General features: G+C 42.1%; 1 protein-coding gene across 1 annotated transcript in view; it reads right to left on the bottom strand.

Annotated features, from left to right (window-relative positions):
• LOC139420729 (POU domain, class 6, transcription factor 2-like) overlaps nucleotides 1-25,070 on the bottom strand; it is a 115,169-nt gene extending 90,099 nt beyond the window's left edge. Inside the window, exons 1-3 of the mRNA XM_071170959.1 lie at nucleotides 24,899-25,070; nucleotides 4,756-4,853; nucleotides 612-807 (exon numbers count right to left, since the gene is read on the bottom strand). Of these exons, the coding sequence (XP_071027060.1) occupies nucleotides 612-807; nucleotides 4,756-4,853; nucleotides 24,899-25,070 (466 nt within the window). The remainder of the gene's footprint in view (nucleotides 1-611; nucleotides 808-4,755; nucleotides 4,854-24,898) is intronic.
• Nucleotides 25,071-27,088: the final 2,018 nt, after the last annotated feature.

Raw genomic sequence — 27,088 nt, 5'->3', positions numbered from 1 at the left:
TGCACTCTTATGGAGAGAAAAGAAGAGAGGAGAGAGTACAGTGCACTCTTATGGAGAGAAAAGAAGAGAGGGGAGAGTACAGTGCACTGTTGTGGAGAGAAAAGAGGAGAGGGAGAGAACAGTGCACTGTTATAGAGAGAAAAGAGGAGAGGGAGAGTACAGTGCACTGTTATGGAGAGAAAATAAGAGAGGGGAGAGTACAGTGCACTGTTGTGGAGAGAAAAGAGGAGAGGGAGAGAACAGTGCACTGTTATAGAGAGAAAAGAGGAGAGGGAGAGTACAGTGCACTGTTATAGAGAGAAAAGAGGAGAGGGAGAGTACAGTGCACTCTTATGGAGAGAAAAGAGGAGAGGGGAGAGTATAGTGCACTCTTATGGAGAGAAAAAAGGAGAGGAGAGAGTACAATGCACTCTTATGGAGAGAAAAGAGGAGAGGGAGAGTACAGTGCACTGTTATAGAGAGAAAAGAGGAGAGGAGAGAGTACAGTGCACTCTTATGGAGAGAAAAGATAACTTCTGTTATTACATCAAATACATGCATTGTCAAAATGACTGTAAATGTAGTCTCCCACCCTGTCCTCTATAGGTTATCTGCTGAGGCAGCCCTCTTACCTTGCAGGTTCTGTAGGGGAAGCGTCATGATGCCCTGTGCGGCTGCTGCAGCCACCAGGCCCTGGATATTGGCGGTGGGCAGGGAAAGCACAAGACCCTGCTGGCCTCCCAGGTGGCCGCCCGTGTTGAAGGGGATGAGGATGGGCTGGTTCAGGCCTGGCGACCCCCCGGCCAGCTGCTGGGCCACCAGCAGAGACTGAAGAGAGAGACACTGGGTTACAAAAATATGTTGACATTAGTATGCATAGTAAAAACGCATAGTAAACGGTGATTCATGTATTAGCATGCATAGTAGAGAGAGGTTACGTTCGCATCACATTTCACCCATATGTTTATGAGTGCCTCAGGATAATGAAATGAACCATTCATAAAAATACACGAAGATATTCCCATCAGATTCATCCGAGAGGAATCAACGGCCATCACACATGCAACCCACATTTCACTCAAGTGACAGAGGTGTTCTAAATCAACGTGTTGAATGCTGTTGTTTTTTTCTGCTGACATCTGTGCTTTGAAACATGCCACAGCCAGAGTGACAGTCGGAACGCAGTGCTGCTTGCTGGCGTGTGGGGAAAAGGAATCCAACTCCAACCTTTGAAAAAGAGCCGTGCATTTTCCTTTCAGACGGATGCAGAGTGGTTTATATTTCATCACAATGAACACACTTCTGGTACCCTAGAATCAGCCGTTGAATTGTTCCCCCAAGCTTTCATAAATATCAGCACTTTCCTCGTTTGGTGGGAGATACAGTACATCACTGACTTCATGTCAGCATTCACTAATATTAGTCAGAGTAGAATCGGTGCAGTCATAGACACAGACGCTACGATATGTTATCTGAAGTATCGCTAGAAGACATTTGGCACAGTCGAGGAGCCGTTCAAATGTATTTTCACAGCGAGCAGCTCTGCAAATATACAGCCACAAACACATTTTGTAGCACAGTGCTCTGATCCCGGGTTTAATGAATGGTCTTGACACCAGATGTGGAAATGGCTGTAGCACCGGAATACAGAGTAGAGTTAGTCCAGAGTTAGGACACCCAGATATGTATTACATTTGATATATCATCTATTAGTTCACCAGTTTGTCAGATACAGACTTGATTCTCATAGTGTCATCAGGGGGGAAACAAGCGTTTTGCATCACGTAAAACGACATTCCCAAAATTGCTGCTAGTGCCTCTACATACAGGGCATGGACATGGAGGAATGCGTGGCTCCTTTGTGTCCGAGCCCAGCCTAACTGCTCTTGAACGTCTCAGCCCCTGTATGCCTGTAGTATGCCTGTAGTATGCCTGTAGTATGCCTGTAGTATGCCTGTAGTATGCCTGTAGTATGCCTGTAGTATGCCGTAGTATGCCTGTAGTATGCCTGTAGTATGCCTGTAGTATGCCGTAGTATGCCTGTAGTATGCCTGTAGTATGCCTGTAGTATGCCTGTAGTATGCCTGGCTGCCCTGTGGCCTCGGTGCTGATCCCTCTCCGCTTGACACCTCCACACTAACCTGAACCTTTAACGGCACTTGTCAGCTATCTGCTTCTGTTTTGCATGGGGCGCCTGTGGTGTAGGAGCGGAAGGCGGCGTGGAGGGGTCGACTGGTGTGAACATGGCACCATCCTCCCAGGCTTGGTGCTGCTGGGTGACAGCGGTGTCACTAAGATAACCCGGCGCCGTGCTGAGAGCGAGCACCAGTTTCGACATAATCCCAGTTTTAGGAATGTGATGTTGCATGGGTTTAAAGCCAAGAGGCTGGGTGAGATTGGAAGGTAAAACACTAGCATTAAAAAAAAGTTACAAATCGAATTGGATCGTGGATTTGTTTGTCCCACAGCTTTGATCAAAGGAGACCAGAGACAAAGCTTGAAATGAATAGTCACTGGCATGGAGAGACCTTTCGTTCCAGCAACTGTGTCATGTGAACACAACAGAGTATGTTTGATATAATACTCATTACCGTAGGTTTAAAACGCTGAACATTTTCAAAATTCACAACAATTATAGTTTGCTTTGAAACACTATAACAAATCATAACAGAAACGAGAGACACGGGTTGCCTGCTTTGAACGCGTTCAAAATGACATTTTGTCGTTCGCTTTAAATAAGGAATTAGTTATTTGAGTGAATAAAGAAGAACCATCAGGACATTAACAAAGGGGGCCCTTTCGTCAAGGCAAGTCACATATGTTTAATCTCGCTTTTTAACGTACATTTCACGTCGAATTGTGGTGGCATATAATCAAAGACAAGTCTTTGAACATTTGATCTTGAACATTTTGATCTTGAAATGAAATGAGATCCCTTCCCCTGACACTGAAGAGCGATACATGGAAGGGAATGATATATATTTTTTTAAACAATTCTAAATACATCAAATGTATTTCTGATTTATTATTACAGCCATGTGTCTGCCAGCTTCAGAGCACTTCAAGTAAATAAGACCCCTTGCTATTTGTCTTTAGGCTGTGTTTGTTGCTGTGCGACTCGTGGCTTTTGCGATGGGAAGAGAAGGATAGTTCCAAAATATATCCCATGTTTCCCTAACTTGCTTCTGTAAAACGTGCAAAGTGTGCGTACTAATTGAATCGGAAAAGCTAGCCCCTGACCGCCACCACAAAGTGAGCTTCAATTTCCAGAAAATAAAAACAAAACTGTCCTTTTAAAATACCAGACCATTACTGTAAACAGCCTTGTCTGCTCCCTTTGGGTGTCAGTGTGAATAGTTCTGCATTATTTTCCTTTCTCCGTGTTTGTCTTGCCTGTCTCTCCAACGCAGGTCTAGTTTGGGATGGTGTGGTACTGCCTTAGGCATGGCTGACAGCTGAGTGTTGAGGAGTGGGGTCGCCCAGGGAACAGGCACATGTTCTGGTCCAAACCTAAATAAGGTACCCTACCTCTCTGCATGTGTTCTGGGTGGAGTTGGATGGTGTCTGGATGGGTCTGGGAAGAGCTTTAGACCTGGATGAGATACACTGCCTATCTGCCCAATAGGGGCCAACAGGCTCTTCCATCTGACCGGAAGCCCAGAGAAATTGCCCATAATCACAGTGTTTGTTATCCTAACTGTGAGTGGGGAACAGGGGGAGAAGTGGATTCATGTTGGGTAAACTACCTTCGGATAATGCCTGTTCGCACAATATCCGGCTCCGAAGTGAGAATCTATCAAAACATATTGATCCCAAAATAGGAGAATTGGTTATGGCATGGTGAACACCTTCTTTCTGAAAACTGTTAGCTTCACCGAGACTGTACTGACAGCATTAATATATTAGACAGACTGTTGGGGGAACAACCTTCTGAAGCTTATAGGGACTGGCACAACTAGCTGCACTAAAGCATTTCTATTTTGTCTGATAACCTTGTTTACCATTCATGGATGAAACAGCTATCATGTCTCTCATTATCAGAGTGGCTTTAATCAGTCTGGTTCTCTGTATTTCATTCTGTTGAGCTGAGTGAGGTAATTCAGCAGGGAACTCAGTGAATTAGTCTCTCACGTATCCTCTTTTGTTTACCCTGATGAGGATTGATTCAGTAGCGGAGCCCTTATTGAGTAACACTGAGTGATGTGTCCCAAATAGCAGCCTATTTCCTTTATCGAGCACTACCTTTGACCAGGGCCCATAGGGCTCAGGACAAAAGTACTGCGCTATACAGGGAATAGGGTGTAATTTAGCACGCAGCCACTGAGTGCTGGGAGAGTGGCCTCGTTAGGGGAAGGGAGGGAGGGAAGCCCTATGTCTGCCTGGCTGGCTAGCTGTTCACACTACTGGGTTCAGGGAGGTGACAGTGAGACAGGACTAATGAGATAGATATTCATTGAACAGGGCTGAGCCACCAGGCCAATAAATCCAATCACATAGGCTGACTGTCGTATTGAGCTATTTATTGGGATGCCTGGGGGCAGACTGTGCTTGTGTTGGCGTTGAAGGGGCAGAGGAAATGTAAACAACTCACCATTTATTCAAAAAAGGTATATGTTCATTAAGGTCACATGTCGACTGATTACCTTTGCAGAGGATTTGAAATCCCTCTCAGATCATTTTCATGTTTTGTTGTGTACCTGGTGTGATTGTGTGTGTGGTGCTGGGCGTGTGTGTTTAGGCGCAGGTCAGGAGGAGGTGACATGGAGAACCACTCACCTGTGGTCCTACCGGGTAGGCTGGGTGAGACTGACCCAGATGACACTGTTCTGACGGGCTGTTGCTGGCATCCGACTGGACAGAGCCGTCACGGGCTCCTGGGGGAGCGAAAGAGAGATGGGGAGAGAGGGGGAGGGAGAGAGAGATTTGAATCCCCTGTAACATCCAAACAATCGTAAAACATGCACACACAGACAGAGCCAGCTGTGATCACACAGCCTCAAGTACGAAGGGGAGAGGATTTTGTGTTTAAGTGTTTTATCAATAAACGTACCGCCGTTCACAATCAGCCCTGAATAAATGACCCGTCAGCTGAGAGGCTCATTGACGGGGAGACGGCGCTCCGATTATAGCGGAGGGATGAGGGATGGATGGCCACGGCGCTGCATAAACTGTGGGGCCCGGCTCCGCATTATTCATCCATTTGCATCACTGAGTATCATCACCCATCTAACCCCCCCTTCCCCTTGTACCACAAGCAGCCTTGCGGCTATGAGACACCATTAGACCTGTATGCTACGAAGCCACAGCGGAGTACGGAGGCGCACATCAGACATAGACATGATAATAAGCCTGGCCTGCTGTGTGATGTGATGGCTGGAGGGAAAACAAAGCCACTCAGGGTGGGTGGGTGGTGAGACTGTCTGTGTCTCAAATGGCACCCTATTCCCTATGTAGTGCGCTACTTTTGACGGGGGCCCGTAGGGTACTATTTGAGCCACAGATACTGACCATTCCCACTGGGGATAGACGTCAGTTCAACGTCTGGTTTTGATTTACATTTGGTTGAGTTCTCAACGAATGTGAATTCAACATGAAATCAACAAAACATTTCACCATGTCATTGGATTTAGGTTCACAAGTTGGGTGAAAAAACATGAAATTATTTTGTTTGAAATGACATGTTGAGTCAACCAGTTTTTGCCCTGTGGGTTTGACTCTCTCAGCATCTCTCAATAGCTCATGCTCAGTTTGTGGGTGACTAATCCCAAGGGTTTTGTGTGATAACATGTTACTAGAAAAGTGCATTGACACCATAGTACATTCTTTATAGATCCCTTCTGTTTAGCTATTGTATCTTGTACACTGCATATTAGACATTCAACTTTGAAAAAGTATCTTCAATCAGATAGTTTATCATTGAACTATTTGCTTTTGTACCACATGGGCTTGGATAACTTTCCTAACGTCCATGCTTTACAAAATTCCAGTTCATTGACCAAAGAACGTAAGCCTCAAATATCACAAGTCAATAGAAGTAATCAATACAAAGATCTCGTCAAATTGATCTTTCTCTAAATGCAGTCATACATCAATGGTAGGCTACCACACAACAAATTCAATGCATTGCACCACAACACATTCTAACTCACTTCCCTCAAAAACTTCAATTCAAGTTTGTAAAAGAAGTACACAAATCAAGGAAAGTAGGAATGTGAGTGGGAGAGTTCCAGAGAAAGCCAAAGAAAATGAATACACTTGCGTATCTCTTTTCAATTTGGGCAATTTACAAGAGGACTATTGAAGAAAAATCATAGTTTGACCTTCGAAATTGAATAACAAACTTCAAAAGACTAAAATTAGAAAGACCAAGAACATTTGACAGACACACCGTCAAAAATAACGGTTTAAAAAAGCATTTTGTTCATGAATTCTAAACTTAACTGGACATACACGTGAAAACGTGCACACTGCGTTTGAGAGTTCCAAGATCTCATTGCCGGTTGGATGTGTGGGACTGGGACTGAACAAATGTGCACATTACATCCAAAACTCCACTCCGCCACACAACATCATCTTATCTATACATAAAATCCAAATAATTGGTGAATGGCATGACCCATCAAATAAACCTTAAGCATTTGAGGCTTGATTTAATTGCCCTGGGGACAAGTCCGCATTTCGAGCTGGTTTCTACCTCTGGCTCACTGGGCCTGCATCTAGGTATTGGTTCACATAAACCCAAGCTTGTCAACCCTGCAGTCACTTAACATTAGACGGTACAGTCTCTTACCAATTTCACCCATAAAGAGTCAAACATAACCCGACCCAATGCCTTTAATCTTTGTAGAGAAGAAATAAAAACGATTGGAAGACACTATGTCTTTGGCTTTGAACAGTGGAACCCTCGTCTCATCCTAACTCCGGGGCAAACATTCAAAAGAGGTTCAAATAAGTGCATGATGATGAGCCTGGTTAAGGGTGTCTCTATTTCTCACAGCTATTCTATATGGAATCCATTCACCCCTTAGTACTGACTAAATGTTATGTCTTTGAAGACAAGTTTCTTCATGGAATGAAAGCGGAATTCACGAGTGAACTGAGGATCTCATTCATATTCATGAACATATTAGACATTATCCAATGACATAACTAGCTGCTAATTCATTTAGACAACAGGGCCTACAAGCCTGCGTATCGTCAAGTGTCACATCAGAGAACGACAACCTTGACAGTGGAATTGAACAAAGGCAGCAGCAGTTCCTCTAATTAGCAGATATCCAATTCCATCTCAATATCAGAGATGAAATAACAACGGCTTGACTCTGGCATCCACCGCTAATCAGAGGGATCACTCTGCTCTATTATTGACGAGCGAATCAGAGTTTACAGAATGCATGACAAAACCATCAATAAGTAATGAACGTATGGCTCATAAATGCAGTGGGTGCAGTGAATAATGTATTCCGTTTGATAAGCAGTGCAGGGGGGGCCTATGGCTTATTCAATAACTGCTGTATGCCTTTCATTGCGTCATCTCACAATAACTTAGCGGGAAGTTAAGAGAAAGCTTGATCCCCCCCTTGCAAATATCTGTGACGTTAACACGTTTAGCTCTGGGAAAGGAATCGATAATAAATAAATGCACATGCACTTTTCCCTAAGGTGTTGGGTGTGATTTCTTTAACCAAATTAAAATGCTGACAGGAGAAATATCCAGGGAGGCCATCTTCAATTCCCTTTTATTACGAGGTTCTTTGAAGTTATTTTAACCCGTTTATATAATGTGAAGGTTTCTTAAGTGGATTCCTTTTTGGACAGTAACACTGGACTGACAATAGCAATACTGGCACATGGAATGATAAAATGTTTGCTGATAGGAATGCTTGATGAAAATGTTATACATAGACTAAGTTTAGACTGACGATTTTATACATAGACTAAGTTTAGACTGACGATTTTATACATAGACTAAGTTTAGACTGACGATTTTATACATAGACTAAAGTCATTCCTTAACTTTTGTGTGCACAAAAATCTAGCACTGAAATTGATGAATGTGTTCACTATATTATTTTGAATAGCTACCTCTCTCTGTCACATAGACTTTGCCTTGACCGTAGGAGCTTATTGCGTGATAATATAAAATCCCATTTTGTAACCTATTTGTGCCGTTTTTTTTTTAACTTAACCCAAAACTATCTCCCACTTTAGTCTAACCACTGTCATCTGTTCTACACTTTACAACAAGAATGATTCCTATTTTAGTGTTGGTGGGGGCTCTGAGGTGGCTTATGGTGCGGAAATATTCCCAATATTGGACACCACGCAAATGATCTTGCATTGATCACCTAAGTGGCGACTGGAGAGACACTTTCAAATGGCAGAAGACTTCATATGGGGCGCAAAAGAGCTGCATTTATTTGCCATCATCCGTCGCTCTCCTCAATACAGAGGGCTGCCCCGAGGACAACATAGCACAAAACAATACGTCCGGCATTTCATAAAGCAATCAGTTTGCCACCTACTCTACTGCAACAACTGTTTTACCCATTGACCATCTCAATGAAATGGGTGTTATTGAAGGCTTTGTGTCCCGAGTTAGCTTTTGCCCCAGTGCATTTCTGAATCTAGTTTGTGTCCATAAAAGAAACATTCACATTTAAGCTGTTTTAGTGGCGATTCATTATATAAGTTGTCAAATGTGGGAGAGAGAGCTGCGGCAACGGTTCACGCTTTTCAAAATCAACCAGGCCATCAACGCCCCAACCCCCCCTTTTTAGTAAAGTCTCTTTTTAAAAAGCTGGGCTGAGTGCATGTTATTTCTTTATGGAGCTGGTCTCACATGACATGTAGTATATTCATGACAAAAATATGTGTTGTTGTTCCTTGTCATTGTTTAGTGCTAAACAAATGAGGGTGAACGCTCAGGCTGCACCAATCAATGGAGATTCACTGATGATGAGGATCAGGGCATCATACTGAGGCCCGGAAAAATGACAAGTCACATCATACACAAGGTTTAATTCTGTCAATACCAGACCAATTGTGCTGGATTGTTTGGCCATTGATTTCACTAATGCTGCTGAAATGGCTGACACGGCATAGCTTTTATGGGATTGGCACACGGACAAGTATTCACACACGAGAGAGAGAGAGAGAGAGAGAGAGAGAGAGAGAGAGAGAGAGAGAGAGAGAGAAAAGAACGAGGGAGAGAGAGAGAGGGAGAGAGAGAGAGAGAGAGAGAGAGAGAGAGAGAGAGAGAGAGAGAAAAGAACGAGGGAGAGAGAGAGAGAGAGAGAGAGAGAAAGACAGAGAGAGAGCGAAAGACAGAGAGAGAGAGAGAGAGAGAGGAGAACGAGGGAGAGAGAGAAAATGTCAGATTCCCTAGTTCCTACTCATACTGTATAATACTTCAAAAGTGCCATGCAAGAGAAGGGCCAGAGCATATACAGTACTGGATAGTGCACTACAGGAGGCTATAGTTAAATCTGAGTGGCAGAACATTACGTGCTCAAGAATGTTCCACCTGTATCCCTATGTGGTAGCAACTTGTGTTAGACTCCAGACTTACAAAGTGTTTTTCATGTCATTCTTCTGTCTTTCATTGAGCACACTAAAGCCCTCAACAATAACCCTGAGTATAATGTGCTGCCAATAACCCCGGGTCCTCTTTGTTAGGCTCCCTGAGGATGAGCAGGAAAGTAATACGCTGTTTAGAGACCCCGAGTGAGAGGAGAGGCTGGCTGGTTACAGGTCAATAGCGTTTTTGGAGTCGGAACACACCAGAGACTGACTGTTGAGTGGTTGGCTGCCTGTAATACCATTAGCTACATTATAGCCCGCTGGAGCCTGGAGAGCTGCCATTTCCTTAATTAAGGACCCGGCGTAGGGGCTTGGTGGTCAGGGGCCGTGCCAGTCTCTCTGGGCTCTTTACATTGAAGTTTGATTTGCTGGAGTTGCAAGGAGAGATGCAAGGGGCTCCAGAGTTTACAGGCAAAAATATCTTATTCATTAATTATTCCACCAATAAGTGGACTTATGTAGTCAAGGGGTCGGTTCTCAAAGCAAAGCACAGGGAAGCGTGGATAGTTTTTTTTACCACAGCAATTCCTCAGCCACTTCTGGAGTAATTACAATACCACATTGGAAAACATGGGGGGGGGGGGGGGGGGGGGGGGGAGAAAGAGACAGGGAGAGAGTGGCAGAGAGAGAGAGAGAGTAAGAGAGAGAGAGAGTAAGAGACAGGGAGAGAGTGGCAGAGAGAGAGAGAGAGTAAGAGAGAGAGATGGAGGTACAGAGACGGACTAATGTCTCTGTCTTCCCAGTTTTCACAGGGTGAAAACTACGTTTTTGAAGTGTCGACTCCACTGTTGCTGCTCAATGGATAGCTACTGGTCATTGTCAGTATGTCAATGTATCTGATAACAAGGAAGTAGCATCCTCCCGTAGTTATCCTCTCTCCCATGGCCATGGGTTTCCCTCCAACAGGCTCTCTGAGACAGGGAAGTGCTCTAGGCCTGCTCGTACCTGCCTCTCCCTCTGCAGTGAAGGGGACCAGGAGCTGAGGAGGCTGGAGAGCACAAGAAGGACAGGATGAGGTGAATTGGAGAGGAGGGGGAATGTTCATCTCAAAGGTCGAGATAGAGAGGGTGTGATGAAGAGAGAGAGAGACGGGTGGGGGGGTGGAAAGGAGGAAGAGGGGGAGAGTTAGAGAGAAAGGGAGAGGGAATTTGCGCAGGCAAGCTCTCTGGGGAGTAGAACACTTTGCACATGAGCACATCTGTTGCGGCCTCTTCTCCTCATTCCCCTAGCAATGTCAACCTGATTACCTCAGGGTTGAAAGAGACAAATAACAATCCTACATTATTCCTCATCCTTTTATGTCCATCAGCGCAGCGTGGAGGGTGAAATCAGGGCCTGCCTGAGAGGGCTCTAAGCCTGTTAGGAGATGAGGAGAATACTGAGGTGCCTCCCTCTCTATTGATGGGCAACTCTTTTTAAATGACTTAAGTTATATTTGTGGTAAATAGGATTCCGCCTGATCTGGTGCCCCCTTCATCCCTGTCTTGCACGAGGGTCTCTTTTCAGCCATGGCCCTCTGTCTGCATCTCCGTCCAACGCGTTTTCTTCACAGCACTGGTTTTAATGTATCTTCCTTTACCTCTGTCTCAAACAAAGGAAACGTGTGGAGTAGCACGGCTTCATGTTCAAAATGGCAAATAAGTGACTAACAATTATACGCTATTCATTCCAAAAGTATCAAGGAAAGAAACCGTTATAGCTATGTGAAATATTCCCAATCCTAGAATTACTGTAGGCAGAACATAGATAGCACATAGTATGTACGGAGAAAGCAATACGTCCAAAGAGCGGCAGCCAGTGGCGTCTGTGGGTGGAGACGGGGACGGGGACAGGGGCCGGTGCGGGGGGTTACTAGACACCCACATGTCACACTTGACACATCACTCCCCTCACCCGCCCTAAGGCTATCCAACACTAACACTACTGCTGCCTCTCTGTCCCACTTCCGGGGGAGGGGGGGGGGGATTCTAACAGAATTTCCCCAGCAGCACACAATATCCTCATAGTGCCGTCACGCTGCGGAGGGAGGGGAGTGTACAGGATAGACTATTGCTTTGAAGCCCGTAACTCCATTCTCCAAGAAAAGAAGCGTCACAATGTTATTCCACATCCTCAGATGTGAAGCGGGGGAGAGAGAGAAAACCTAATAACTTCTCGCTAGCCTGGATCTCCACACACCCTTTTCTCTTCCTTCAATCTTTGGTTTCAAAGGAAACAAATCTGCCAGAAGGACAGAAGGTTATGCATTAGTACTGGTCATTGCTCAAAGAGGGAGAGCTATAAATAATAAAGGGTTGTGAAGGACACGCGGACTGTAGGATGGATACATCTCCGGTTCACGCCTCACAAGTGAAAGACAACATTGTAATTTCCATTCCTGAAAACGTGACCCCTCTCCCAGCTTCAATTACATCCCTACAACACCGACCGTGTCAACGCCAAGGAGTTGCGACGTTTCTTTGTTAGTCCAACATGAAGAGCTGGTTGATCTTGTTTATGGAGACTATGAAATACATTTTTCTTTGAAAATTGTTATTTTCATCTCAAAAAGACTGAGCATACAGAGAGCAGAATAAAGTGCATTTTAATATTCATTAAATGTCCTCTACCACTGGCAAATGTGCCCTCAATGTAATTTACTCCACAATAAGGTTAACAATTCATTTCTACAGTATATGCACAATATATTGGACGGATTATAATGTCAGTCACTTTGACGTGCTCAGTGTCACCAGGAATGTAATCTACATGACTGGGGTGTCTATTTGTATAACAGATGACCTCTGCCTGTCCATCTCAGAAACAGCACCTCCTTGTTCCTCAATGCTATCTGAGCTGTGATGGTGACGATGGCAAGGATAGCACACGGTCGCTCTGGGCGCATTAGCGAATGTATTACACCTGCTCTATAGGGCACGCATTAAGCCGCTTTTCAAGTTTGCGGCACGGACACCTGAAATCCTCATAATGAGATCCACCTCCTGGGGAGAAAGACTCCTAGTCCTCCCCCGCTCTCGGCCTTCTTTATCCTTAAGTCTTATTTACTGTTACAGAGCCGGTCCCATTTGCACACTTGCCTCTACCACTTTATTACTTAACCCCGGCGCATCAGAACATTACAGGCCTCTTTGCATTAGCAAGCAGCCAAACAGCTCCACTCACTCACCCTGCTCACTAAGCTGATTTACAGAAAGAAAACGGTGAGTAGGGAGGGATGCCTCCAGCCGTGTGTGTCTGTGTATGCAGAGGGGGGGGGGGGGGGGGAGTTGAAGGGAACAAGGGGATAAGGAAGTAGTAGGAGATAGTTGTAGAGAATGTTGGTATGAAATGAAATACATGCCGAACAGTTTCTTCCAAGTGATAACCATATTTTTATACTGGTATTAAGGACAACTATCACAGTAATCCAATTCACTTAAGTGATTTTAGCGAGGTACTGCACAGTAGCTACAGGATTGTAAAAAAAAAAAGCCCACATTTAGTCATAAATATCTTATCTTATCGAAATGAATGACTAACTGATCTTACGAAACACAACAAATAAAGACATGTGTCTTTCTAGGCTTTTTCTTCGGAATGACCCCCAATCGCATAAATCGATAGAAGATTATTTTTTTCTCTCCTCTTTTTAGTCTGTAGGTGACCTTTCTGAAAATGTTCCTCCATTTTGGCAGAATCGGTATAAGTGCAGGCCATTTCATGTAGACAGTAAGTGTATGAAATGAGTGGCCTTGTCGTTCTAGCCAGGCTGTTTTTGACGGCATGATGATGGAAGCGTCACATCCTAGGGAGAGTAAATGCAAACTGACAAGAGGAGCCTGTGGTTGCGGAATATAATACCGAATTGTGCTCTGAGTGTCTTATTATCTTGTCTGTTGATGTTTGAAAGGGGAGATTTGCTTGAGAGCGGAAGACAGAATCTGTACACAGCCCAGCCATCTCGTCCTCATGCCGGGGAAGAGCTTTCCCACCTAACATCCACTTTTCAGGATGTTTGTGGTGCCTCATGGCTTTTGATAGCTGGAGTGGAAGACTATTTGCACAGCCATGAGGAATTAGCTTTTAAAAAGGAGAGAAACCATTTCACCAGTGAAACGAGCATGGCTGGGTGTGGTAGACAAACATTACTCATTACTCTTTACAAACAAACATTACTAATGACATTGTCTACCAGTGTTTCCTTTTATACAACCGCCTGGGCCCTCACAACTAGGTTTGCAAAGCAACTGGTCATTTACCAAAGTTACCGGAATCTTCAGTAATTTGGTAATTAACAGAAAATCTATGGCAATCTATTGTAACTTTGGCAATTCATATTTGAATATAAAAAAATGTATTCATATATAGTATAAATGTTTTATATATGTGTCCATATTGTCCATGAGTTTCTAATAGATTGACCATAAGGTACAAGAGAAAATAGCCTAATTAATGAAGAGAGAAAAAATATCTACACTGGCATTATTTTCAATTACCTCTGCAACTCGTCCAACTACTGACTTTTTTCACAATTCCCAACAGTTTGACCCCAAAACATTGACAACAAATACATACTGACATAGTAAAAAAGTCTAAAAAAAGATGAAGTATATTAAATGCTTTAACCCTCATATTAAACACCAATGGAATCGACTAAGTTGATGGTTTATATTTAGAATAATGTTTTACATTGGCATGTTACATGTGATAAGGCCAGAGAGAGGGCCAGAGATAATTACAGACACCTGTGATAATCTGAAGTACCCAAACGGGCCACTAGATGACTCGTGATAGATTATATAAAATCCTTGAAAGATATCAAAATTCTGGTAGTTTACTGGTAAAGTTTCCAGTAGCGTACACTCCCTTCGCAAACCTACTCACAACAATCAACCAAATTCGAGAACCCCAAGAAAGTTGACACCTTCACTTCAATCAACACTTTTTTTCCTGCAGAAATCAAACTTCAGTAAGTATCCACTTAACTGTAAAAAAAATCCTACTAAATCCAAAAGCATCACTGTACTCTATACAAAGCAGTTCCTCACAAATAACCTAACTGAACCTTAACTCTCTCACTTTGTTGACACAGAAATAGTCACTGAATAAAGAATCACTGAATATCATGCTCATACTCTTTTGGTTATTTTCCTCCGCTGCCTCAACAAAGTTAGCACCTAACAAATTATACTTGGTGAATTCTGAACATTCACTCTTTATAGCTCCTCGCATCCCAGCTGAATATAGACACTTTCAACCATACAGCCAAGGACATGTGTTCGTTGACCACCGCGTGGATATTTTTTAGATTGATGGTGTGATCCTGTATTGTGCATTTTCTGGCAAACACCACTGTTATGTGTACATTGAGTACATTGTCACCATCCAGCAACATACTGATGAAAATGACACACGTAAAGAATCAACTTTCCTTTGCTGTTCTATTAATTGAAACGGGCAAGCCAGCGAACACTGTGAAGAGTCGCCTCGAGAAATGGGTGGGGAGTTCTTGAGTCCGTCAACAGCAAATAACCTAGTGTATTTTTGTCTAATACCAGGGGACTTCTTAAACCAAATCAAATCTAGAGTATCTGAACTGGCTCATATGACTAGCTCAATTACCGTTATGCAGAAAAGGGGTTTGTTCAAAAGTGCTGAACTTAATACATACGTACTCCATCCCGAGGGTGGTGTGGAGATACATGGGCAATCATAGCTTGAAATAAATTACCATAATTTTCTTGGATAGTGAGTTGGGGTCAAATTGTAACTGAGAATATCAAGAGTCAGGATTTCTCTAAACATCCCAAAATGTTCTCTACTTGGACACAAAAAAATGACACTCTCAACACATTCGAGAGGGAAACGCTGGAGCGTTGGAGATTCACACACATTATCGACCACTTTAAACAACGGGTACCGTGACTTGAAGACTATTCATTGTATTTCTGATTAAGAAATACAATCTCATTGACAAATCTGCATCTTTATAAAAGTAAGCCACCCGAAAGAGACGCATATCCATACCGTCCCTAGAATAGGCCTACTGTACATGCATCTGTTGTCTACGGCAACAGAGACTCAAGGAGGCTGATAAGAGAACATTGCCCTACACCCACATCTAAGGCTAAGAATAATACTGTAACATAGGCTACACATGCATAAACAAATGTGTGTGTGTGTACATAGATGCATGTACAACCTTGGCATAGCATTAGACTTTTACCTTCCTGTGAGAAACCATCCTCCTGTCATCCACTATGCCCTGTGACCTGCATGTAGGGGAGTTGAGCTCTCTCTCTCTCTCTCTCTCTCTCTCTCTCTCTCTCTCTCTCTCTCTCTCTCTCTCTCTCTCTCTCTCTCTCTCTCTCTCTCTCTCTCTCTCTCTCTCTCTCTCTCTCTCTCTCTCTCTCCTGACTGCACCACATATCCTGACTGTCTCAAAGCTGTGCCTAGTCTCAGGGCAAGTGGGTCGTGCCAGCCTGCCCAGAGTCGCTTCCCCCCCCCCCCCCGGCACAGCCTACGGGCCGAGCCATGCCATCGCTCCATCGGCCTCACAAGAAACACCAGGGCAGCTTGGGTCAACCACATCTTATGACAACCTCTACCAAAGCACACCGCTGAATTCACAATAAAGGTGACAGCTGGTGAATTGACATGAAATATAAAATGACAACAGAGTTATGTGGAATACGGTATTGTAAAAATAAAGACTGCCGTTTTAGAAAGGCGTATTGCAGGGATGGGTAACTTTGATGGGGGTGGGGGGGACACAGAACATCAGAACTCATCATGAGCTATTGCAGGGTCTGTGTACCCACCTCCATACCCTCACATGCAGTCAGAGCCGGCCCTAGCCTTTTGGGGGCCCTAAGCGAAATGTTGTTATGGGGCACCCACATGACAGCGGAGAAAACATTTTAAAGATTTACAGTTCATTTCCTGCAATTCTACAAATTTTTCCATGGAGAGTAGAGGATAATTTGGAATCGTATAACTAACTTCATGCAATTCTACTAATTTTGCCAAATGTTTGAAGTTTTTAATATGATATCTGAGTGAGAGTGACGAACTAAATCAATGGGGGCCCCCAGGTTGGTAATTTGACCATGATTACTACATGTTTTAATGGCCGCTAAACTAACTTACCAATCTAAAAATTTTTAACTGTCATGGGCTAATTGAGTAATTTGGGAGGAGGGGGGATTGTTCCTCGGGCCGGGCTGCCAGTTCGCCAATCGGCATTCTGTTCAAAAGAAATGGGGGGGGGGGGGGAGACAGAGCGAGAGGTACAGGCAAACATGGACCAGCGGGCTTCACATGTAACCATGAGTCTGGAAGTGAACTGAAAGACCGCTTGATGCTTATTGCAGAGAATTGTAACACTGTTGAGATGAATTAGTTACCTGGTACACTAGTCTTTGTTTTGGAGAGCCTAGCCCTGGGATATCCCAAAAAATTAATTTGACTAACAGCTGAAGCCGTACACTGATCAGGACTTGGGAAGTTTTTTGGAAAACCCTCTCCCAAAATATTTCTCAGCAGTAAGTAACAATGGAGCACAACGCTGTCAAAGAGCACACTATCTTCACCTTACGCCACTTCCTTGTCTAGTCTCAAAACGCATGCGAACTGTACAGACACAGAAAAACAGACAGATACACGCACACACACCACTGCCAGACTGCACACTATCGTCCCCTTGTCTGATCCCAAAACATGCACACAGACAAATACACGAAGCAGAGAAACAAATACCCACACAGAGAAACAAATACCCACACAGAGAAACAAATACCCACACAGAGAAACAAATACTCGCACAGTCAAATACACGGACAGACAAATACAATCATGGGCAAATACAATCATGGGCAAATACAATCATGGGCAAATACAATCATGGGCAAATACAATCATGGGCAAATACAATCATGGGCAAAAACACGCACGGACAAATACACTCACAGACAAATACACTCACAGACAAATACACTCACAGACAAATACACGCATGGACAAATACACTCACAGACAAATACACTCACAGACAAATACACGCACAGACAAATACACGCACAGACAATACACAGACAGACAAATACACGTACACTCACACACACCCTAAAGTACCTTGTTATTGTATGCTTCATCATAATGGGATAGCTGTTTTTGATGTATTATTCATGACAAAACAAATACCAATGCTTTCTCTCGTCTTTCCATGTCCAATGTAACACTACCATGTTTTTTTAAAACTCTTATTGTGTGATAACAGGTAGACTAAGAGCATTGCTCCTCTTGGGCATCAATGGTGTTGAAGGATGCCAGCAGCAATGGATCTGTACTGATTGATGCGTGCGTGTAAGTGGTTTAATGTGCTTGATCATTAGAATGAATCCAAAATTAGATTAGCCCTGATTATATAGTGAGTATAGAAAGCCAACACGATATATTTGTGTTTTTGGCATGAGGTAGGCCTAGCACACATAAATTAAGTAACAATAATGGCAATTATTATAAACGGTTCAAGCCCTGAATGCTGATTGGCTTAAAGCCGTATACCATTGGTATGACAATACATGTATTTTTACTGCTCTAATTATGTTGGTAACCAGTTTATGAAATCAATAAGGGTTATGGGTGTTTCAATATGGGTGTTTGTGGTATATTGCCAATATACCATGACTGTATCCAGGCACACTGCGTTGCATCGTGCATGAGAACAGCCCTTAACCATAATATATTAGCCATATACCACACCCCTCCGGGTCTTATTGCTTTAACTAGAACTTGACATACAGAAGAAAGAAATGAGACATAAAAACATTCCGGATTGCTGTGCTGACAGCATTCAATTAGAAAAGGAGGTATGGTTTTCTAGCGTGCAGGCCAAATACAGATTCCAAATGGTGTTGTAATCTATTTTGTGTGTATATGTGGTGAGTATAATACTATTTGTAATAAATATATATTTATTATTATTTTTTTTTTGGTACAATCTGAGCTCAAGGCATGCTCTGTTGCCACCTATAAACCTATAGTAAAACCACACATACAGTGCCTTCAGAAAGTACTCATACCCCTTAACTTATTCCCCCCAGAATTGTGTTACAGCCTGAAATAAAAGAGTATTCAAAAAAAAAATCTACATCTACACACAATACCCGATAATGACAAAGTGAAAACATTGGTAGAAATTTTAGCAAATGTATTGAAAGTGAAATACAGAAATATCTCATTTACAAAAGTATTCACAACCTTGAATACTCATGTTAGTTTAGCCTTTGGCAGCAATTACAGCTGTGTTTATGTGCAAGTCTGTCAGAGCTTTGCACGCCTGGATTGTACAATATTTGCACATTTTTCTTTTTAAAATGATTCAAGCTCTGATCATTGCTAAACAGCCATTTTCAAGTCCTGCCCTAGATTTTCAAGCTGGTTTACAGTGGGGCAAAAAGTCTGTGTTGCCCAGCAACAGCCCCAAAACATCACTGCTCTAGAGGAGATCTGCATGGAGGAATGGGCCAAAATACCAGCAACAGTGTGTGAAAACCTTTTGAAGACTTACAGAAAACGTTTGACCTCTGTCATTGCCAACAAAGGGTATATAACAAAGTATTGAGATAAACTTTTGTTATTGACCAAATACTTATTTTCCACCATAATTTGCAAATAAATTCATTAAAAATCCTACAATGTGATTTTCTGGATTTTTTTTCTCATTTTGTCTGTCATAGTTGAAGTGTACCTATGATGAAAATTACAGGCCTCTCTCATCTTTTTAAGTGGGAGAACTTGCACAATTGGTGGCTGACTAAATACTTTTTTTGCCCCACTGTAAGTCAAAACTGTAACTAGGCCAGTCAGGAACATTCACTGTCATCTTGGTAAGCAACTCCAGTGTATATTTGGCCTTATCTTTTAGGTTATTGTCCTGCTAAACGGTGAATTTGTCTCCCAGTGTCTGTTGTAAAGAAGACAGAACCAGGTTTTCCTCCCTAGTCCTTGCTGATGAAAGGCATACCCATAACATGATGCAGCCATCACCATGCTTTAAACATTTAAGAGTGGTACTCAGTGATGTGTTGTGTTGGATTTTTCCCAAACATAACGCTTTGTATTCAGGACATAAAGTTAATTACTTTGCCACATTTTTTGCAGTTTTTCTTCAGTGCCTTTTTGCAAAAAGGATGCATGTTTTGGAATATTTTTTTTCTGTCCAGGCTCCCTTTTTTCACCCTGTCATTTAGGCTAGTGTTGTAGAGTAATTACGATGCTGTTGGTCCATCCTCAGTTTTCGTCTATCACAGGCATTAAATTGAAACTGTTTTAAAGTCACTATTGGCCTCATGGTGAAATCACTAAGAGGTTTCCTTACTCTCTGGCAACTGAGTACACCTGTATCTTTGTAGTGACAGGGTGTATTGATACACCATCCAAAGTGTAATTAATAACTTCATCATGCTCAAAGGGATATTCAGTGTCTGCTTTTTTACATTTTTACCCATCTACCAATAGGTGTCCTTCTTTGCGAGGCATTGGGAAACCTCCCTGGTCTTTGTGTTTGAAATACACTGCTCGACTGAGGGACGTTACAGATAATTGTATGGGTGGTTTACAGAGATGAGGTCGTCATTAAGAAATCATGTTAAACACTATTACAGCACACAGAGTGAGTCTATGCAACTTATTATGCAAATGTTTACTCCTGAACTTACACTGAACAGAAAATATAAACACAACATGTAAAGTTTTGGTCCCATGTTTCATGAGCTGAAATAAAAGATCCCAGAAATGTTTCATATGCACAAAAAGCTGATTTCTTTCCAATTTTGTGCACAAATTTGTTACATCCTTGTTATTGAGGATTTCTCCTTTGCCAAGATAATCCATCCACCTGACAGGTGTGGCATATCAAGAAGCTGATTAAACAGCATGATCCTTACACAGGTGCACCTTGTGCTGGGGATAATAAAAGGTCTCTCTAAAATGTGCAGTTTTGTCACACAACACAATGCCACAGATGTTTCAAGTTTGAGGGTGTGTGCAATTGGCATGCTGAATGCAGGAATGTCCACCAGATCTGTTGCCAGAGAATTTAATGTTAATTTCTCTACCATAAGCCACCTCAAACGTGGTTGTAGAGAATTTGGCAGTACGTCCAACTGGCCTCACAACCACAGACCAAGTGCATGGTGTTGTGTGGGCGAGCGGTTTGCTGATGTCAAATTTGTGAACAGAGTGCTCCATGGTGATGGTGGGGAACACAATTGCATGTTATCGATGGCAATTTGAATGCACAGAGATACGTGATGAGATCCTGAGGCCCATTGCCGCGCCATTCATCCGCCGCCATCACATCATGTGTCAGCATGATAATGCATAGCCCATGTCGCTCTGTATACAATTCCTGGAAGCTGAAAATGTCCTAGTTCTTCCATGGACTACATACTCACCAGACATGTCACCAATTGAGCATGTTTGGGATGCTCTGAATCGATGTGTACGACAACGTGTTCCAGTTCCCATCAATATCCAGCAACTTTGCACAACCATTGAACATTGAGGCAAATAGTGGTCACACAAGATACTGACTGGTTTTCTGATCCACACTCATGTGAAATCCATAGATTAAGGCCCAATTAATTGATTTAAATTGACTGATTTCCTTATATATATTATATCTTTGAAATTGTTGCATGTTGCGTTTATATTTTTGATCTGTATATTTTTAGGCTTGCCATGGCAAAGGGGTTGAATACTTATGGACTCAAGTCATTTCAGATTTCATTTTTTTAATGAATTACTAAAAATTTCTGAAAACATAATTGCGTCTTGACATTATGGGGTATTGTGTGTAGGCTAGTGACACAAATCTCACTTTAATCCATTTTAAATTCAGCCTGTAACAACAAAACGTGGAAAAAGTCAATGGGTGTGAATACAACTAACTATACCATAGGTTGGGCCCCATAAAATCTGCGATGTGGAGAACGTGGAAGGAATCGTGGAATCCAGCCATTACAACAGAATTCAACAATATAAAACAATTTATTGAACTTAATAGGGAATCAACTAAAGGTATTGAAAATGTATTAATTAGCCCACGTTTATTATAAGACATGAACAAAATGCATCAGTGATTCGTATTTCCTGCAACTTTCTGAAGAGGCAATGAGAATTCCCCGTCTGTGTATGTGCGGTGCGCACATCTACCACTTTGTGTAGCGATGATGCTAACGAAAAGTATTCTGGTAGATGGGAAGGCTTTCCCAAAAATTATACCTACAAAGTAGCCTTTGCTTAACTGGCATAATTCTAGAATGATTATTTGCATCAATCCAGTGGGTATTTGTTATGTAAACTCTACTATCACGTGTGCGCTACAAAAACACTGCTAAGCAACATCCTGTTGCTAGCCTCTTGCTAGGTGCACACTGGAATTAAAGGCTAACTACACCCCAAAAGAATTTCAAGACCTCAAAAGTTGGATCCTGATGTGGTTTAAGCATTGTTCTGGATTTAGAACATCTGTGTTTTTTTAGAGAGAAAAAAAAAAGAAAAACAGTGGAAAGCAGAAACCTGGCAAAACTAAACTGAGGAAACAGAATTTGGGAAAAAAACGGAATCAGGGAAAAAAATGAAACAGATTTTATAGAGCCCTACATATATATGGTGACTGCAGTCATTCACAATCCTGCACTCTTCAGGTCAGAGTCACTGTGTACTGTTTTGGTATTGTTTCTTTTGGTACTTCTTTTTCATGGGATGTTTAAGTTACAGAACAAATATGTTTTTAATTTTATTATATTACCATCATTATTTTGTTTATAATGTATTATGTTAATATGAAAATATATATTTACTACCAATTTAATCAAGTATTAGTAGTACTGTTTACATACCCTACATTACTCATCTCATATGCATATGTATATACTGTACTCTATATCATCTACTGCATCTTGCCATCTTTATGTAATACATGTATCACTAGAAACTTTAAACTATGCCACTTTATGTTTATATACCCTACATTACTCATCTCATATGTATTTGTATATACTGTACTCGATACCATCTACTGCAACTTGCCTATGCCATTCTGTACCATCACTCATTCATATATCTTTATGTACATATTCTTTATCCCTTTACACTTGTGTCTATAAGGTAGTAGTTGTGGAATTGTTAGGTTCGATTACTCGTTGGTTATTACTGCATTGTCGGAACTAGAAGCACAAGCATTTCGCTACACTCGCATTAACATCTGCTAACCATGTGTACGTGACAAATCAAATTTGATTTGATTTACTGTAGTAGTTTGTATCAATGATATCTAGAAGACACAATTCACTTACTTTTCGAAAAGCCTCTCCGGACAAGCATACCTTTACTGTAATTTGAAGGGGGTTCATGGAATTTTAGTGAGTGCGAAATCATCTTTTACAATGATGTCCATGGGCCTCTTCAGAAATAGACGTATTACATCCTCAATGCCGAGTACTGACTCATAACCTTACAAGCATGTTTAGATGTGTACTAAGTGTCAAATTATTGTAACCTGAAATAGCTGTTCTCTGTGTAAAATGTCTTAAATAGACCACATCATATCCCATCCAGTATCTACTCACACCAAGGGCACACGCTGTAACTGCATTACATATGGTGTCCTCAGCGATAGTTATACATCCAAAGCACTATCGTCAGGATAACACAAAAAGTACACTTTAGACCATCCATGACATACAGTAATTGTTATATTAATGCATTTCATTACACAAAAATCTAATTGAAATGCCCGAAACCAAATTTTGCACTAATAGATTCATAAATTCATATCTTAGATGCATATTACATATCACAATGTTCCAATCGCTACATTGTTTTTTTATGAATCTTATTTTGATGGTACAAAAAAAATGTACTTTGGTGTAAATAAGGATTAGTGAGTGACTGAATTTATTCCGATTATTTTGCGACAGCATTGACTATAAACGTAACGCTTATGCTTCCATCCTAAAGGATCAGTCCAAAATCCAAACAAATTGAAATGAGGCAGTGTTTAACATTTACATTGAGACTGAATCTACATGTTACAGCAGTCTATATTAGACATGGTGCAATGACTTTTATAGTTTCATTCTACAAAACAATTGTTTTAATCTCATTAGACCTTATGACCTAGGATTAAATTAGACTGTCTGTATAAGTAAATTAGGTTCATCAAAAGCATATTGATTAACTTGATCACAACTGTAATTGAACCTGGACATGGAATTAATGACAGAAATAAAAATAAATTAGTATCTCTTATGTTGGTCTACTTGTGGTAAGGATATGTAATTCCCTATCAGAGCAATAGGCCATTTTTCCTTTATATTTATAAATTGCTAATGTCATGAGTAATTTAAAATGTGTTTACCATGTATCATTTTTATAAATATCAATTCATCTTCATACCGGTATTTGCAATTAACCTACAAAAAAATGTGTTTAGTTGCTTAAAAAATTATAAACTGTGATGACCCACCATTGCAGATAATATAAAGCGTAAGGAAATGTCACAAACCAAAGCCAAAACCAAAGACCCTCACCACTGTTCAATATATAGGTATATTTAAGTGAGAACGCACACACATTTCTGATACATCGTTGCCTCAAATTCTCTCTTATTTAGGATATTTTGTCACAACATTCACACATTTCACTTTCACACCTACTACAAATTATAAAATGCCACATTCCAAGATATTCCAAGATGTTTCTGAAAGGAAGGGTCACTTTCCTACCAATCTAATCAATGTGAACTATACCAACTCTAATTACTAAATGTGTAGGCCTAAAGGCACACTATGAAACGTAATTACATGAACAATTCTAGTGTGACATTTTGAGTATTCAACTGCGACTCTCACGGCAATCTATTTGAAAATTACCATAACTAAACTTCTCAAGATGTAGCCTATAAGGAAATCAATGAATCAATTAACAGAAGACTCATAACAAGACCTCAAACCGTTTTTCATTGATATTTCCAGTGAAAAAAGTCACGACATAATGAACGTGTAAAACACCATGTCACCTGAAAGCTCACATAAAGAACTTATCTTCAACATCTGCATACTCTAAATCAGGCAACCAACCTTATTGCATCCACCTCATCCACCCCTGAATCCTTGCACTTCAACTTAGTTTGGTCTATTACACTCTTCTAGAACCTGCTCCAGTAGCACCCGGTCTCAGACACCCTTTCCAAAACACACAGAGACAGAGCATTTCCCTGGTCAATCATACCACGACCAGTCTCAGAAAGGAGAGGAGAGAAGGAGGACTGTCCTGTCAGTGGACTCACCATAGAGCTTGTTGGGAGTGTCCTCTCTGCCCGTGGCCTCAGAGGACAGGAGCAGGGGCTCGTCATTGAGCTTGCTGTCTGGGGTGGCCGCCTTGTCCTCTGCCCGGAGTTCTGCCGCGCTCATCTCGCTGCGCAGGGAGAGCAGCGGCTTGCTCAACTGCCCTGTAATCATCGGATCCTGGAGGGAGCTGGAGAGCCCAGGTGGGGAATACAACAGAACGTGGTTAGATTTGCCTCGCCGCCTCTCGCACACTACTCTACACCGGCTTGTTCTCTGTCTACTCCCCTTCACTCCCCTTCTCTCTACCCCTGTGTCTCCCCTCTATCACTCACTAACCATTCTCTCCATCCCTCCCCCTACCTCTCTCTCCAGCGGTCTCTCTTTTATCTGAGACTGGTGCTGCTCCCCCTGATATTGGTGGCTGCAACCTGCCTGGTGAAGAGCGGTTACGGATTGTTTGGCTTTGCCATTATACCCTGCAGCCTTCAAGGTTCTTCACACCTCTAACGGCTCATTAACACCCACAGAACATACGTGTCACAACTTCAGCGTGACACACATCCTGTACACGCATACTGTACCTACAAATTCAATTGCTAAAGAAATACTGACACACTCTATCTACTGTTACAAATCTACGTAGACAGTTCGTTCATTTCTCAAAAGTAAAGCCTGCATGATATTTGAAATAAGAGCAAGAAGTCCACGTTGGCATCATAATTCAGAGGCAACACCAGCAAACGATGAAGTCCTCTTCCAATCAAGAGCAGGAATAGATCAAGGCATATCATTGGTCCTCCCAAAAATGTAATTATAATGTCTCACAAAAACAAAAACCACCGTAAGCTGGAGGGAATTAAAATGACTGTCAGTTCATTACTAACAAAGTAATGTATAATGCAATGTCATGAAGTAATGTTGCTAGTTACTGATGTGCAACTATGTAAAAGTGCACCAAATGAAAAATATCATAAATAAACCAACAAAAAGCATACATACCTAAATGAAGCTCCAGTGAATGCCCAGGAAAATATTGTAAAAATTGTCTTCTGAATGCCCAAAAAACCTGACAGAAACCAATTAAACCATGCTCGCGGCCACAGAGCAGAGACCAGCTAGTGCACGATGCTTGCTACCAAACCAGAAACCATTTTCCTTGATCTTGGTGCATCTGAATAACCACTGCAGGATCAAGCCTAAGGTTGCCTCCCAAGACAAGCAGATGTCACCTCCACTCTCTCTCCTCCCTCTCTGCCTCTCCTGTGTCTCCTCTCCCTCGTGTCTCCTCAGACTGTTACACCACCCTCCCTCCACAATGAACAGCAGGAACAGAGAGGGGTACAACTCTCTGTCCCTCTCACTCTGCCTTAATTATGGTTGAGAACATTCAGTCTAAATGGGTTGGCGATGGGGACAGGTGACCAGCATGTATGGCGTGAGGGAAAGAGGGAGAGGGGGGGGCCAACCTTGCCCATGCGCCAGTACCCCACTACCTTCACTCCTGCCATGGTGGTCGATGTGTTCCTGTCCAGAGGGTCCTTTTTAATGCGCTCATCAGGGGAGTCGAGGGGCTTTGATATGACACATGATAATCTATGAAAATGTTAATCAATAGAAATAGTTTAAGATGTCATCGAAAGGCGAGTCGGCTGGTCAATACTCATATCCCTGGTAACAATGTCTCTTGTCATCAGGGCTTCATTTGTGGAGCACTTAAATATGGGACTCTGCGCATCAATGCACCTCTCTGCCCGGTGAGGTAAACACATTTTCCCCTCTGTCTGAGCCTGGCCTTACTCGCTCTTTGCATCCATTTGGGCCCACCGCCACCTCCCACCTCTTCTCTTTTGAGTCACTTGATAGGTCCACTGGAGGGCAAAATTAATACCTAATTGAATCTTGCAGTCATCAAAATAATCAATAGTTTTTTATTATTTATTCTTCACAGTCTGTCGGCTGTTTGAAAGCTCAGAGGAACAGCAGCGGAAAGCCCGGGCAGTGCTCAAATTTCTCTCGTCGTTTTAAAATGTAGTTGTTTGCAAGACATATAGTAAAACAGAGAACAATGAAGGCAAAGCCTTTGGTTAGAATGTGGGGAAAATAAAGGCAAATGGGGAATCTTTTCCCCACCAACTATGATAAAAAAAACAACAATTTGAACATGAAGCAACTGACACTTTAGAGTAGGG

The sequence above is a fragment of the Oncorhynchus clarkii genome, chromosome 11 (genome assembly GCF_045791955.1).
Source record: "Oncorhynchus clarkii lewisi isolate Uvic-CL-2024 chromosome 11, UVic_Ocla_1.0, whole genome shotgun sequence".
Taxonomy (NCBI): Eukaryota; Metazoa; Chordata; class Actinopteri; order Salmoniformes; family Salmonidae; genus Oncorhynchus; species Oncorhynchus clarkii.
The sequence above is the reverse complement of the archived record's forward strand: the minus strand, read 5'-3'. Positions and strand labels throughout refer to the sequence as shown.